The following is a 16,712-nucleotide window of genomic DNA, read 5'->3' as shown; positions in this document are numbered from 1 at the left end:
TCTAGATGAAATGCGCCCTGTTAATTGTGTATGCGCATGATGTAAATGCACCACTAGAAATGAAAATGATTAACGTACTTAAGCACTATTGGATATGTTGGTACTAAACAATTAAAAGATGATTATAATAATAATAACCGCCACCACTTCTGTTTTATTAATTTTTTAAAACATTATTTTACATAAATATTCTTCAGTTTCAGTTAATTTGTTTTATAAAAAATCTCAATCTGAATAGCTGGCGGGGAACATGCAGAATTAGATGATGGTACTTGGTTATAGACTGACTATGAAACACTCAATGTTTTTGCATTGCAGTCACGTGCAGAGCACTGGGCACTGTCCTGTGCCAACCACTTGCTACATAGATTTTTGCTACCTGTGGCAAATGCAGTGTGGATTTGCACCTCATATATATTTAATGAAATGTATCCAGGTCTGAACTAATTTCAGTTCAAGTTTCAAGTTTATCTTCACTATCCCTCTCTCAGCATCTGTTTTTCTTCATTCTGTCTTCATGCAGGAGTTGGGTGTCAGATATTCATTGACAGTTAGATCCAATATATCTTATAGGGGGGGGGCTCCCTTTCCTAGCAGATGAATTAGAGCTCACTCAAATAACTGATTCCAGTACAAACAAAATCTAACAAAATAACTGCCTTATGCACAAATCCTGCATGTAGAGAGACATGATGTCTGGGGATTTTAATAGAGTGAGCTCTAATACACCTTCTAGGCAAAAGGAGTCCCCCTACACAAGATATATTGGATCTAACTGTCAATGAATATCTGACACCCAACTGCTGCATGATAAGAGAATGAAGAGAAACAGATGCTGAGAGAGGGATAGTTAAGATAAACTTGATTATTTCAGAAACAGTACATACTATTTAATTGATTATATTTAGAAAACTTCTTATTTCAGTGTGATGATGCTTATATTAAATTAAAATGTTCGCGATAGTTCCCCTTTAATTAAATATGGAGTGAGTGTTGCCTCTGTCACACCTTTGTTTTGCTTCCTCTTCTCTGTATTATGCATTTAGCTCTTTTCTCTGCAAAGTCTTTAACTAATAACACATTGAACACATCTCTTTGCATTGCTATTAATATCTAGATTTCACAAAAGCTATATAGAACTTCCAATACCTTATAGATTTATTTGTACTGAAGTGATTTTCTGACTGCTCTTTTATTGTTGATAACTAACTACCCCATTCTCATTAGCTGTGATTGTGATTTAGTCTTCCTGTGACTTGATAATGCAATTGGAGGAAATTAAGTAGTACAGGCCTGCCATCTTCTGGGGATTTACTGTGATATAAAGTCAGACTTGTAATGAACTGTGCAAGTAACTAACTGTGCTGCCATTAAATGCAGAGAGAGAGAGAGAGAGAGAGAGAGAGAGAGAGAGAGAGAGAGAGAGAGAGAGAGATTAATAAATATGTATTTGTGTTTATTGGTTTCCTGGGTTTGTACCTTTAACTGAGCACAGATGTAAAATATGAAATAGAGTGTATTTCCTAATAGAGTATATTCCAAATTCAATTTCTGAGTGATATATCAGAGTTGTAGTGTGCCATTCTGCAGATGTTCTTATGTACTGTATGCTTGTAGAACTTTATAAAGCGCTACTTGTATATGCACTGCTTTACATTTTTGCAGTTAAGTAAAAGTACAAACAGGTGACCAAACAGCCATCTATCTATCTATCTATCTATCTATCTATCTATCTATCTATCTATCTATCCATCCATCTACTCTCTGACTGTTTTCTTATGTGGATGATATATTTATACAACAGTGGGTCAATTTATACAAAAGTCCTTATTTATACTGTTATTTATTAAAAGAATAGTAAAATGTAGGGATGCACCAAATCCAAGATTCGGTTCAGGATTCTGCCTTTTTTAGCAGGATTCGGATTCGGCCGAATCCTTGTGCCTGGCCAAATCGAATCTGAATCCTAATTTGCATATGTAAATTAGGGGTGGGTAGGGAAATCATGTGACTTTTCATAACAAAAGAAGATTTTTTCCACTGTCTCCTTCCCTGCCCCTAATTTGCATATGCAAATTAGGATTCGGATTTGGTTCGGTATTCGGCTGAATCTTTCATCAAGGATTCGGGGATTCAGCCGAATCCCAAATAGTGGATATGGTGCATCCCTAGGAAAATGCCCCACCTGCCACTAACCTGAGTGCTTGGGTGGAGCATTGTTTTGAAAGGACTCTGTTTACATTCCTCCAGCCTATCAGGCGCAAGTACAAGGCCACTTAATACTTTATAAAGGTATAGTGACATATTCCTGAGTTTCTATAGACACAGTGAAATATTCCTGTGGAACGTGGAACATGTTACTGTCACTTTAAGTAGCATGTGTTAAGACATGATGGAGGAAAGGGGTCTGTTGAAGGTTCTGTTCAGTGTAGGCGACAGGTGGCTGAATCACTACACCAAATGAACTGAATTCAATTTGTGTAATTTAGGTGTACAAAGGCATCATGTTGCTCCCACTCATTTGAAACACCTGTCTGCATGTTCTTAAGATTGAAAAAAAAACTCTGGCAATCCTACACCAGGGTCCTTACAGGCATTTTCTCATGCATTTGCCATTCGCTTCAGATTTTATTTTTTATATGAGTATTAATTGAAAATGGGATGTGCACTCTGATATACTAGTAAAGGGCCATTTTATGCTATGTTATGCCCATTTATCTGCACATAATTATGTATGGATTTATAGTTTAAAATTAAAAAAAAAAAACAAGAACCAGGTGTGCCAGGTCACTTCATTAAATACATGACATATAATACATTAAGGGGCATGTTTATTGGAGACAAACCTGTGATGTTGACAATAGCAACCAATCAGCAATTAGATTTCAACACCTACAAGTTAGAAAAAAATGCAAATATTTGATTGGTTGTTATGAAAAACATCACTGGTGATGTTTGTCTCCAATGTTGATAAATATGCCCCTAAATGTAGCCTCATTATGTACTGTTGCCATCAATTTGCTTCCAGTATCCCCATACTCTATCTGGGCTTTACCTATGGATATAAACTAGGTGGGACACTGCTACTGTGATTTCTAAGCAGGGCCATCCATGTCTGTATAGGTATGGGTTTCTGTTATCTGGAAACACAGTATCCAGAAAGCTCTGTATTATGGCAAGGCCATCTCTCATATACTCCGTTAACAGCAAATATTTAAATTTATTATAAAAAATCTTTTAATCTTGCAACAATAAATCAGTACCTTGTACTTGATCCGAACATATAATTAATCCTTATTGGGGGCAAAACAATGTAATAGTTAATTTATTTTTTAATAGTCAAAGTATTGTGATCCAAATTACGACCAATTATGTGGAAAACCCCAGGTCTGAGCATTCTGGATTACAGGTCCCATACCTGTGCAGGTTATTTGGAGTCAGAAAGCTGTTTTAGTGAAATTCATTTTCTGCTTCTGCTTCACAAAAACGTTTCAGTTAACAGAGGATATCCTGCCAAAACAGCAGCTTTTACAAGCACCACCTGTAAGGATCCTATGAAAAAAATTATACCAATACCTAGGGGCAAATGTATCAAGGGTCGAATATCGAGGGTTAATTAATCCTCGATATTCAACCGGGGAATTAAAATCCTTTGACTTCGACTATCGAAGTCGAAGGATTTTGCGCAAATATTTTGATTGAGCGATCGAAGGAATAATCGTTTCATCGAACGATTAAATCCTTCGAATCGAATGATTCGAAGGATTTTAATCCATCGATCGAAGGATTATCTTCGACCAAAAAAAGATAGCCAAGCCTATGGGGACCTTCCCCATAGGCTAACATTGACTTTGGTAGCTTTTAGGTGGCGAACTAGGAGGGTCAAAGTTTTCTCTTAAAGAGACAGTACTTCGACTATCGAATGGTCGAATAGTCGAACGATTTTTAGTCTAACAGTTCGATTCGAAGTCGTAGTCGAAGGTCGAAGTAGCCCATTCGATGGTCGAAGTAGCCAAAAAAACACTTCGAAATTCGAAGTATTTTTTCTTCTATTCCTTCACTCGAACTTAATGAATGGGCCCCCTAGAGTTCAAAAAAGTGGGGTGTTCCCGTTTTTTTTTAAGGTGCTTTGGACAGTATAAGATCACTGTTCTGTCTGTCCGAGTCCCATAATAAAACTGGAAACACCCCACTTTTGAACTGCAGTTATTGGTATAATTTTTTTCATAGGATACTTACAACTGGCAAGAAAACAGGGCAGAACAAATCCCTTCATCCTCAAATTAAGAATTTTTACAAAGCACATCTAAGGATACCATTCCTATAAGGGAAATACAGTATATGGCTATAGCACCTGTTCATATAGAGAGGATATCTCATCTCTAACATGCTCAGAAGGTTTCAAGAAATCTATCAATGGTTTCACCTGCCAAAGCATAATGGTTCTGGCACCTGAGAAGTCTACTGATAAGGTTAAATTTACTGTTTTGCTGTTTACCGAATGACCAATATCATATTTTGTCATGTATAGAATGTCATTTGGCTGCCATTTATGTTTTTACAATACCATTCTTCTCATTTGCAGCATTATATTCCTGTTGCCACATGGATTTCAATCTTCTGACAGATTCGGAGGCTCGCAGTCCAGCCTTGTCTCTCTCCGACTCCGGGACACCTCAGCATGATCACAGCTGCAAAGGGCAAGAGCACAGTGGTAACTATCAGTAGGGACACTTATCTCCATTTATACTAGATTCTACTTTTCTGTTAGTCCATATCTTACACATCAAAATAGAGATCAGAGCCCCATTTGTCAAGCAAGGAGAAAAATATAGGTACAATATGGCTGCCATGATGAGTAACAATATCCAGTTAAATAGGTCCCAGTATAAAAACAAGGAATGTGATTATGGGAATAAAATAATTAAATTAAATTAAGACCATACCGCATACCATCTTGCACATGGAAACAGAACAAGGTTATATACTGAAAGGAATGCTGCTGGTTGACAATAAAGTGTAGGAAATATATTTTTTGAATTATGTTATAACAAATTGTACCATAGTTCCTAGTTGCTGTATAAAATAATTCAGTCAGAAAGTCTCCATAGATCAAATAGGAGACTATAAGCAGATGGGCTATTAATAATTATTATTTTCTTATTATATATAAAATACAAGTACAGTACATACAGTAAGCACATTGGTATTTAGATGGGGTCAGTGACTCCCATTTGAAAGAGTCAGAAAAAGAAGGCAAATAATTCAAAAATTATAAAAAAAGAAAAAATGAATGCAAATTGAAAAGTTGCTTAGAATTAGCCATTCTATAACTTAATAAAAGTTATTAGTGCTACTCCAGCAGAATTCTGCACTGAAATCCATTTCTCAAAAGAGCAAACAGATTTTTTGATATTCAATTTTGAAATCTGACATGGGGCTAGACATATTGTCAATTTCCCAGCTGCCCCAAGTCATGTGACTTGTGCTCTGATAAACTTCAATCACTCTTTACTGCTGTACTGCAAGTTAGAGTGATATCACCCCCCTCCCTTTTCCCCCCCAGCAGCCAAACAAAAGAACAATTGGAAGGTAACCAGATAACAGCTCCCTAACACAAGATAACAGCTGCCTGGTAGATCTAAGAACAGCACTCAATAGTAAAAACCCATGTCCCACTGAGACACATTCAGTTACATTGAGAAGGAAAAACAGCAGCATGCCAGAAAGCATTTCTCTCCTAAAGTGCAGGCACAAGTCACATGACTGGGGGCAGCTGGGAAATTGACAAAATGTCTAGCCCCATGTCAGATTTCAAAATTGAATATAAAAAAATCTGTTTGCTCTTTTGAGAAATGGATTTCAGTGCAGAATTCTGCCCGGAATAGCACTATTAACTGATGCCGATGACAGGATCCCTTTAAAGGTGAATCACCCCTTTAATCATTCTGTGTGCTAAGGAGGACGATGGGTAAGAGTTAGTGCTGCAATAGGTGATTTTCTTTGCTATTGAAAATACTTTTACTTATTTTTCAGAGTATTTAAATTAAAAAAATCTGACCGAATTAGAATCCACTATTTGAACTTATTTATTATTAAAAAAGCACAAATTAATCGGTTCAGAAAAAAAACTGAAAAAATCATATGAAAAATTGAATCGTACAATTTTTTTTCAAGATTTTTCCCGAATCATAAGATTTTTTCAGATTTTTGCCCGAAAAGTCTGAAATAGTCAGGCTAATTCCAGCGCAGACCAGAAACTTCAAAATAGGATAAGGACCTCTCCCCTTGAATATATACAACTTCACCAGGTCTGAGATGCTGGATTTTTGGATTCAGCCAAATTTTAGTGTTTTTTTCTGCTAAAAATTCTGATTTTATAGTATAGTTTTTGCTATTCGGACTTTGCTAAATAACCCCCTAAATGTTGGTTTACCAGCCTGGTTAGGAAAAGACATTGGACCAGTGTCAGACAGGGTTGACCTTAACTAGAGCCAGAGGCGGGCCAGGCAAGCCAGGCATCCAAGGCAGCTCAGCTGCCAGCTCACCCCCTCCCTTCCCCCGTCTGCCTCTTCTGCCTACCCCTAGTTCCGGCCCTGACTAGAGCATCCGTGTGCTGTGATCCCTATGCATTTACTTGCATATTTTGCATTCCATCTAATCGCTTTGGCTAAGGGAAGATATGCTGGGAGTTTTCATTCAACAGCTGGAGGGCTAGAGTTGCCACCTGGCTGGTATTTTACTGGTCTGGTCAGCAAAAATGATGCTTGATGCCAATGTTCTTAATAGGGCAGAAAGGTTGCAGTTTAGGAAGGTCGGTACTTTATCTTTCCAGAAATGGTGGGAAGCCTGTGGAGGGCTAATCTCACTTTAACAATATACCATCTTGTCATTTTGCCAAGGGCATATTCTGGCTAGGTGTTCCCTCTGATGTTCGTGGACTAGTATGAAAGGCCTCTCTGCCCAGCAAGGTGACAGCACACTTCTTCCAAATAAAAAAACATTTTAATGGTATTGAACAGTTAGCTGCCTGGCTGCTGTGGATAAATCCAGTGGCTGTAAATGTTACTATCCTTGTTTTTTTTCTCTTACCTAATACTACTGGGTTATTATTTAAAATACCTACAGTATATAGTCTTCCTTATAGTCCTTTCTCCTTAGTACATCTACCTTTCATGTAAAACAGGAATTTATCTTTACATTTAAAGATAGCCTTTAATTCTGCTTACAGAGCTTTTCCATAAGTAAAGGTATATATTTGTATGCATCGGAACTAAGAAAAAAAATTAAATAAACATCTATACTACAGCAGAATGTGAACATTGCTTGGATGCAAATCTAGATAGACACATCTCCCTCTGGTGGTTATCCATATTTGTGCAAATTGGATCAGATATTTTATTATCTCTATTTGCTACACCGAGTATACTATGGGGGGGAATACCTAAAGAGAGAATTTTCCCCCCATCGAACGCGCCGCCATACTTCGACAGGTGTAAATTCGTTACCACTACGCTAATTCACTTAAGTTGCATCTCTGTAGCCGAACACTGGCGAAGTTTCGTCAACGCGAGCATTTCATAGCAAACTTTCGTTAAGGTTTATTTCTGCCTAGCGAAACATCATTATGCTTAGATCAATTCGAATAGGGCGGGTACATATAGGTCATATATGTGTCTTTATTAGAGACGTTGCTTCAAATTCTTGAAGTGGCCACTTTTTATTACAAATGTCCAAGGAAGCAAAATAAAGACAAAAGAGATCCTCTAATGCCCTAGACATGAGCCCGCCCTTAAACAAATGTGGCATGCCCTTAAATTGGTAAAAAAAATGTTAACAACAAATTTTTAATTGATTTTTTTGAAATTTTGAAGGCAATCCCACTTTAAAATATGAAAAAATGCCAGCATTTTTTTAGAACTTTCATGACTTTTCAGCATACAGGATATGATGTCACTGACATAAGATTGAGGAGGATATAGCTTCATCTTATCATTTTGCCAGGTCTACGGGGGCGAAGGAATTGTTGGGGCGTCAAATACAATTTTTTTTGTGATATAGAAAGTCAAAGGGATCCCCAGATATTATATTTGTATAAGGCTCAGGAGTAAAACTTGGGTTTTTGATGGTGGCCCTAATTAAAGTCTCTAGGGGGTGTGTTCATCTTTAGGAATACATAACAAATGTTGGTCTTTTTGCAATGGTAGCTTTCAGTTTCCCCTGGCAGGGTTGGTAGTGGTTGCCAGATCCTAAGCTTTGAGTGTGGAGCAGTTGCAGGGGAAGTTTTGCAGTTAGCTATTGGTTGCTCTGAGCTGACACACTGGGGCCCCTTAGTAAATCTGCATAACCCCAGTAAACCACTACAAGACATTTGGTTTGATCAGTCAAATGAGGAAGAGCAATGAATATTCATATTTTTAGAGTTGTAATGGTTCCAGTATATGTCATCAGTCAGGGACTATGACGTTCCATCTGTTAAAAGGTCACCTATTACTGATCTTCAACATGAAATAAGCTGCAAACCTTGAAGGTGGTGTAAGTACAGTAAATACATTCAAGAATGTGTGGCTTAGATACAAAGCTGTCCTGAGGATAAAAGAAGTCTGAGCCCTGAGACTGACAAGAGAAAATGCAGCCTAGGTGGGCCAAATGGTTCTAATCTGCTGTCAGGTTTCCATGCCTCTATCCATCCCACGGGAGGATTCCCTACTTGTTTCCACTTGTGTTCATTTAGTTCAGTGTTTTCTGCTGTTTCCAAATTCCTTGCTAGCCGCCGGATAGTTTGCTCCCCTTATAATGTTTTGTCCTGACATCGATGTCCATCTATTTTTTTTCCTAACGACTGAATGGAACCAGCAGCCAGTGACTAGCTACTATTTGAAATAAGACCCGTTATAAAAGATAGCTTGGGTGGTTTATTACTTTTATTTCTGTCACTTGCGTTTGCATGTGGTATGAATAAAGACTCTCCCAGATGATTTCATTTTTACTCTCAAATTCTATGCTCATAATCTGCCCTACAGTCTGCATAGGACTAAGCTATCGTGTCAAAGGAAGGTCAGTGGGGGGGAAGGAATCTGTTTTAAACTGTAAATTTTAAAATGTTACATTCAGTATAACTAGCCAAAGCCAGGCATTCTATTCTCCCAGCAAAATATTTGCAAATATTGACAAAGCTAACAAGCACTAAACATATCAATCTGTAACATGTGCAAACAATAATACCCTGCTTGTTTTTTTTACTGGTATCCAAAGCATTTGTTGATTTGCTTAGGAGAATGAGATGCACAGAATATTCTTACTCATTCTAATTAAATGACATGGCAGTTAATTCTACGCCAGTTATACTGAAACCCCCACTATTATATAGATCCACTGGGAAGTGCAGAGGTATTGATTTCCAGTTAGATGTTCATATTATTACATAAATTAATCAGAATACTAATTATATTAATAAATCTTGTAAGTAATACACATGTTGCTCCCATGTAAACAAGTAAAATACCCATGATGAGTATTTTCTTTTTCAGTTTGGTGGGAACCATTCTTTTATGATACAATATTTGTCCAGCTAATATGCATTTTCCCAAAGGTATGAATATGCTTTTGTGGATGGCATTTCTTGTTATACACATTTGCTTTCCTCCCTATTTCTACAGACGTGGTAGATGTATTGGGTTCACCGTGCCAATATCATTGGCACAGCGAGACACTATGGCACAGAGAAACGCCAGTGGTGAAACCCAGAGTTCAAACTAGTTCAAATGAGTTAACTGAAGAAGTTATGTTCCCTGCTAGTTCAGGAAGTCCTGGGTAGCTGTAACCTATGTCCTGGGGAGGGAATGTGTTCTCATAGGCCCAGGTATAAAGTGAATAGTTCTTGTCCATAGAGGTTATTTAAAGGGAGTCTTTACACTCCACCTGATCCCAGGGTTTGATTCTCTGGGGAGCCTGGAACATTAGTGAAGGGTTATTCTGTCCAGTGGCAGTCGGTTCGTTTGTCCCCTTCAATTAGGCACCAGTAAGAAGAAACTTGTCCTAAGGGAAGGAGGACCCTTAGTGAAATTGGGTAAATGAACCCCATAAATTAATTATAAATAGAAATAAATACATTACTTGTTGCAAGAATCACTGGTCACCTTCATTGCATGTGTTTAGAGTTACAGTACAGCAAAATCTGACCCCCTTCTCCCACCTTTGTGAGAGCTCATCTGCTTGTTGTGCAATGGCTGGGAGCAGCTGGATATATGCAATACAGCCAAGAAAGAGTTACAGATACATTCAAAGTAACTTGTACAATATGTTGATCATGGTGACCCAGGCCAAGTGTCCTATTTGCCAGTGGCGTAACACATTCCACAGCAAAAATCTGTTTAATCCCCCAAAATTCTGGGCAGATGACATGTTTTGCTACTTTCATTTACTTTTCATTTGTGCATGATCCATGGCCCCACTGGGCTTCCAACATTTTGTTTCCTATAATAGCCACAGGCTTTGCTTCTCTTTGTATTTACACCCTTGCTTATCCTAGAAAAAAAAACTAGTTTTTTAAAGCAACACATTCAAAAACAAGGAGCAAGTGTGGTTACCTACATGTAACATGCTGGGAGCTGAACTACCTAAGCAGTTATATATCATGACGGGAACCCTCTTGTGCCCTTTACAAATATGTGAAATGTGACTTATTGAACAACGTGTTTTGTTTTATAAGAACCTTAAGTGAATTGACATGTAATCTCCCATAAGATAAAAATAACTTTTCCATCTGTATGAGTGCACCCCTTTAAAAGAAGCCAAATGCTAGCAAAGCCACAATATTATACAAGAGGCCAAACATATGGGCCAAGTATTTTGATTTTATCCCCACTACTTAAAAAGGGATTATTCACCCAAATATTTTCCATGGTGTTTTTTTTAAATGTCTTTTCATTTTTTAGCTTTAAAAAGGTCTCATTTGGAAGATACAGCATGTTGAGCCCAAAACATTCACTTTTTATACTCCTGTGCTGCAAATGTCACATTTGATATGATATACTGTGTAACATTTTCAGCATTAATAAAGGGCAGGTGGATGCCATTACTTGACGCTGCCCAGCTACACACATTCGTAGAAACAGTGTGAACGCACTCACTAGCCCTCCTCTGTTCGATTGCCTGGTGCACAGTCCTCTAGGGAGATGGCACTCCCCGAACTCCAATGGAAAGAAATGAAAGGAGGAACCGGCACACAGGAGCATAAGCAAACGGGGTAAACCCCGTGTTTATTACGTCAAATGATGCACAACGTTTCGGGGGAACGCCCCATAATAAACACGTGTGCTGGTTCCTCCTTTCGTTTCTTTTCAGCTACACACATTGGCATGCTTGGGACTTGGTTTTCTGGGTACAGGAGTTTTCCACAATTTGGAGCTTCATCCAATGCTAATAAAATATTTAAATATTACAGGATGGGTTTGCCCCAACTTTTTTTCACCCATGAGCCACATTGAAATGTAAAAAGAGTAGAAGAGCAAAACAAGCATGAAAAATGTGTGACTGACAGCCTACAGTAGACTCTGCTTGGCAATAAACCTGGTTTTTATGCAACTAAAACTTGTCTCTAAGCCAGGAATTGAAAAGTAAGCATCTGCTTAAAGCCACATGGAGCAACATCCAAGGGGATAGTGAGAAACATGTTGCTTGCGAGCCACATGTTGGGGATCATTGATTTATAGGTTACATGCAGTTGTGCAGCTTGTATCATGCTATAATAGTTGTTTCTTGTGGAAAGTAATGTTAAAAACATGTATGAAGTCTGTTGCTGTGCTGCTTTGGTATCAGGGATGCTCCTACCACAAGGCAAGTTATCAGATCTCAGATTGTGTAAAAGTATTTTATGATTATTGTAAATTATCTAAAAGAAGGCTCAACCCCTTTGTCTGAAATTGCAAACAACAGGCAAAATAACCAGACCCTGGTGTCATCATGCCAAACTTCATCATGCCTGCCCCATTTGCCCGTGTTTATAACATCACAAAGGTAACAACCCTATTCTTAGGCGCAGCATGACCTCTGAGTGTGTCCCTTGATCAATAATCATTCACTTCCACAAATCCTGTGTCCCTGCACCCACTGGTACACATCTGATACGGGCTATTGTTAGCACACATACCACTGTGGTGACATGCAGTAGTTGCAAATATTGTATTGGATATTATCAAAGGAAACATGGAAACAGTGTTTTGTGTGGGCCATTATAACATAAAATCCAGCAGCACTCCAATAAGTGAATCAGAGTGCTGCTGGATTTTATGTTATACTGTGGGAATTTACCTTTGCCTTTCAACAAGCGGTTTAGTGTGAGTGTGGCACTATTATTGACTTTATTATTGTGTGGGCCATTATGGTACAGAAAAATCACTGAGATGCACAGGGACAAAGCAATAATTTGCATTAGACCTCTCAACTACATTTGACATTCTTTCTAGGTGTTTGGTCCATCTTGGTGAAATCCCTAACAGATTCTTAACACAATTAATCACTCTTGCCCTTCTGAGAAAATGTCTTGTATAGTACTGTATGGAACTTGTATGGGAAAAAACTCACCTGACTTTGGTATATGAGAAAAGAGAGAAGCTCAGTGCCAACAGGAAATTTTACAGGGAGAGCCAAAGTCAATCAAAACCTGGTTTTCTAGAATAAGCCTGTATAAAATATGATAATTACATTATTGGCAAAGCCCAGCAAACCTCCTCCAGTTCCATAACTTTATAACTAGGGGCCTGTTTAAGTAGTATATACATAATAAAACACACATTGCATTGCACATAACACATTAAGAAATAATATAATATGGGATGAGATACATATTTGTGCCACAGTCCTGTTATTTATGAGGTTGAAGGTTTAATTCTTGTACACCATGCTATTGGTGTGTCTCACTGAGATGTTTCCAATCAGCAGCACTGCATACAAAAATTAATACAGATGACAGAAAGCCATGGAACTTGGTAGTGGTGCTGTTTTTCACACCAGGGGCCTGAAAAGGGGCAGGTCTTCATGGGAAAGTGGACAGTGAGTGGATCGTGGGATAGTGTCAGGGCATAGCTGGGTGTGGTAGGGAGTGTTTTCTGGGGCACGGTCTAATTTGTCCCTGAAATTTTGGGTGGTATGCAATTGCAAAGATATGCAATTCCCATTTCCAGTGTAAAACAATGGATCAGACATAAAGGAAAAGCTATGCTTAAATACACAGCAATATCTCAATAAATGAGAGTACCAACACAGTAGTTCTCTGTAAACGCTTGATGACTTTCTAAGTAAAATCTAGTACAAATGTCTGACATTATCTAAATAGCTATTGTGTATATGAAGTGGGCAGTATGTTGATAATTTTGGCACAATTCTTTTTGCAGACACAGAAAAGTCCCAGCAGAACCAAACAGATGACTCCAACCCTGAAGATGGCACTCTAAAGAAGAAGCAGAGAAGACAGAGAACACATTTCACCAGTCAGCAACTTCAGGAGCTGGAGGCTACTTTCCAGAGGAACCGCTACCCAGACATGAGCACCAGAGAGGAGATTGCAGTGTGGACCAACCTTACAGAAGCCAGAGTTAGGGTAAGAGGCATACAGACTTATATAAACGGATGACCACTAGTTTACCCATGGGAGGTATAGATTCCCAGGGATGAGTAGACGTTAGTTCCCTAACATGCTATGCAAGCTCACACATGGGATAAACAATAGATCAGGGGTGCCCAAACTTTTTGCAACAAGGGCCAGATTTGGTGAGGTGAAAATGTGTGACGCCATACTTCTTTAGTTTACTGTACTGGCACGTCAGTACGTCTATTGACACCTTCAGCCCTAAAGAAGTATGCAGGAGCAGCGCGTCTCTACGTGCCAGTAAGTGTCTATTACTAACACTAGCACACAGGCAGCAGTATAGACCAAGTGGCAGATCATTTCACTAATGTGCCTTAATATTACTGCTATGGGATTCCTGATCGCTCTGTGCTGGGAGGCCTCATTATTATTAATTTCATGATGGAGGCTGAGGGCCGCTGTAAATTTTAAAACGGGCCGCAATTGGCCCCCGGGCCGCACTTTGGACATGCCTGCAATAGATTGTTATACAGTGAAAGAAAATGTAGTTCTGCAATGCAGTATGCTCATACTAGAGTAAGGGATACTTTGCATTTCAATAAATTGAAATTGATTAATTTCTATAGTAGGGATGCACCGAATCCAGGATTCGCTTTGGGATTTGGCCAGGATTCGGCCTTTTTCAGCAGGATTCGGATTCCTTCTGCCCGGCCGAACTGAATCTGAATTCAGATTAGGGGTAGGGAGGGAAATCGCGTGACTTTTTGTCTCAAAACATGGAAGTAAAAATGTTTTCCCCTTCCCACCCCTAATTTGCATATGCAAATTAAGATTTGGTTCGTTATTCGGCCGAATCTTCTGCGAAGGTTTCCGCGGTTCGGCGAATCCAAAATAGTGGATTCGGTGCATCCCTATTCTATAGTGAGTAAGAGATTCTTTTGTTCCAACAGAAAAGTCCCATTGCTTTGTAATATAACTGTTGCCTGGCATATAGACCAATAACCATATTCAAGGTTGTTCCTTTCATTCGTTTTCATAGTTAAATCTTTGGCGACTCTCCTCTTCATTCCCATAGTCAGTGGAAATTATAGAAATTACTGGGCTCCTTCATCTATGTGGGACACCAAATGATGATCTTTTTTGCATAGATTTATTAATTCATAAAATTATTACTTTGTTTAGTAATTAGTTACATAGTTAATTAGGCTAGTCTGATCCAAGTAGAATGTATATTTGAGAAGTTAGGAAGGTATTATTGAGCTGAGCAAGTTTAAAAAGCATTGTATCTTCCTCTAGATTAGCAGTGCCATTCTGTTACTGAAATTAGCAACTGTCTTCTTTTTGTAGCCTAAATAATTTTGTAGTTCTGTATTTTATCAAAATATTTGAGGACAATCATTTTACAATCAATAGACTAGTCAGTTCACTCAGATATGAAGTTATCTATGACTTTGTAAACATTGACTTTTCTTTCAACAAATTTTAGGTATGGTTCAAGAATCGTCGAGCTAAGTGGAGGAAGAGAGAGCGCAATCAGCAGGCTGAACTCTGCAAGAACAGCTTCGGGGCCCAGTTTAATGGACTTATGCAGCCTTATGATGATATGTATTCTGGATACTCCTATAATAACTGGGCGACAAAGGGTCTGGCTACTAGTCCCCTCTCTGCCAAAAGCTTTCCCTTTTTTAACTCTATGAATGTAAGTCCATTGTCATCACAGCCCATGTTCTCACCACCCAACTCTATTGCTTCTATGACAATGCCCTCATCAATGGTACCTTCAGCAGTGACTGGAGTTCCTGGCTCTAGCCTTAATAACTTGGGAAATATTAACAACCTGAACAGTCCCAGCCTCAATTCTGCAGTTTCAGCCAGTGCCTGCCCTTATGCATCCACAGCTAGCCCCTATATGTACAGGGACACTTGCAACTCAAGCCTGGCAAGCTTGAGACTAAAGGCAAAACAACACGCTAACTTCACGTACCCAGCAGTACAGACTCCAGCTTCTAACCTAAGCCCATGTCAGTATGCTGTGGATCGGCCAGTATGAAGGACCACATACCAAAGACTTCACAGTAGCCACGAATCAGAAGACCTGCTATAATTACAGTTGATGCTTTTTGGGAAAAATGTAGGCATACAAAGACCTCTGCAAAAACATTTCCATTTTAAAGCTGACAAATAATTGAAAATTCACACACCAGGCAATACGAAAACATTCTCCCTGTCCAAAGAACAAACTTGTATTCCATTAAAAACTGCTCCACTTTCTGCTCAATCAGAGTGAAGCTCTTGTTAGAAGCTGAAAACCTCCAACCGGACATCTACATTACACAATCCAAAGACGTAAATATGTATAGGCTATTTCAAGAAAGAAAAATGTACTTATTTATCAAATGGACAGTATCAATCTACTGTCCCAAAAGAATTAAGGAGAAATGAGCAGACATGCTGCTGATATTTGCATGCCCATTACATCGTAGCCCATGAAGAGAGGCCGTTGTAATGCAGATGAATCAGATGTATATATATTATATATATGAAAAAGGACCTTTTTTCTTGTTTTGTTTTGTATGTGTAATAATCTAAAAAGTAGAGTTGAAACTTAAGACAAAGCATGCCCCCAAAATGGTGCAGATCTCAATACCATAAACCATATCTTCTTCTTTAATCATTTTCTAGCCTGTTTAGAATTTCTTTGAACTTGTTAACTTTTGAAATCTTTTTCAACAAAAACTCGTTTCCCTCTTCCTTTTTTTTCCAATTCCATTTCAAAGGCAAAAAAATAAAATAAACGTTGGAGTAAGGTATTTTTCTTTGTCCTCTTATTGAAATGAACACAGATCTAATTATCAGTGACTGGCCAAAGAGAAAATCTTCTTAGGGTCCCATAACTATTGGGGGGGGTGAAGAATTACCTGATTTGCAAATATATTCCAGCTGTGCGTCAGTCAGCATCCCCACTGTCTATATTCCTGGTCTCCCCAGCGTGAGTTGTATACAAGAAATTAACCCAGTCCACTAATGCACAACATAATTTGGTGGGTGTGTCTTTTGTGACTTTGTTTTGTCTCTACAGGTACACAAACTTTTTCCTGTTATGGTAGATTGACCACCGAGCACA

General features: G+C 38.5%; 1 protein-coding gene across 1 annotated transcript in view; it reads left to right on the top strand.

The window, feature by feature from the left end:
* pitx3.L (paired like homeodomain 3 L homeolog) overlaps positions 1–16,398 on the top strand; it is a 47,728-nt gene extending 31,330 nt beyond the window's left edge. The window contains 3 exon segments of the mRNA NM_001088554.1: positions 4,586–4,714; positions 13,395–13,600; positions 15,075–16,398. Coding sequence (NP_001082023.1) covers positions 4,606–4,714; positions 13,395–13,600; positions 15,075–15,638 — 879 coding nt within the window. The 5' untranslated portion in view covers positions 4,586–4,605 and the 3' untranslated portion in view covers positions 15,639–16,398.
* The last annotated feature ends 314 nt before the right edge of the window (positions 16,399–16,712 follow it).

The sequence above is a fragment of the Xenopus laevis genome, chromosome 7L (genome assembly GCF_017654675.1).
Source record: "Xenopus laevis strain J_2021 chromosome 7L, Xenopus_laevis_v10.1, whole genome shotgun sequence".
NCBI lineage: Eukaryota > Metazoa > Chordata > Amphibia > Anura > Pipidae > Xenopus > Xenopus laevis.
This window is presented reverse-complemented; position numbering and strand designations above follow the sequence as displayed.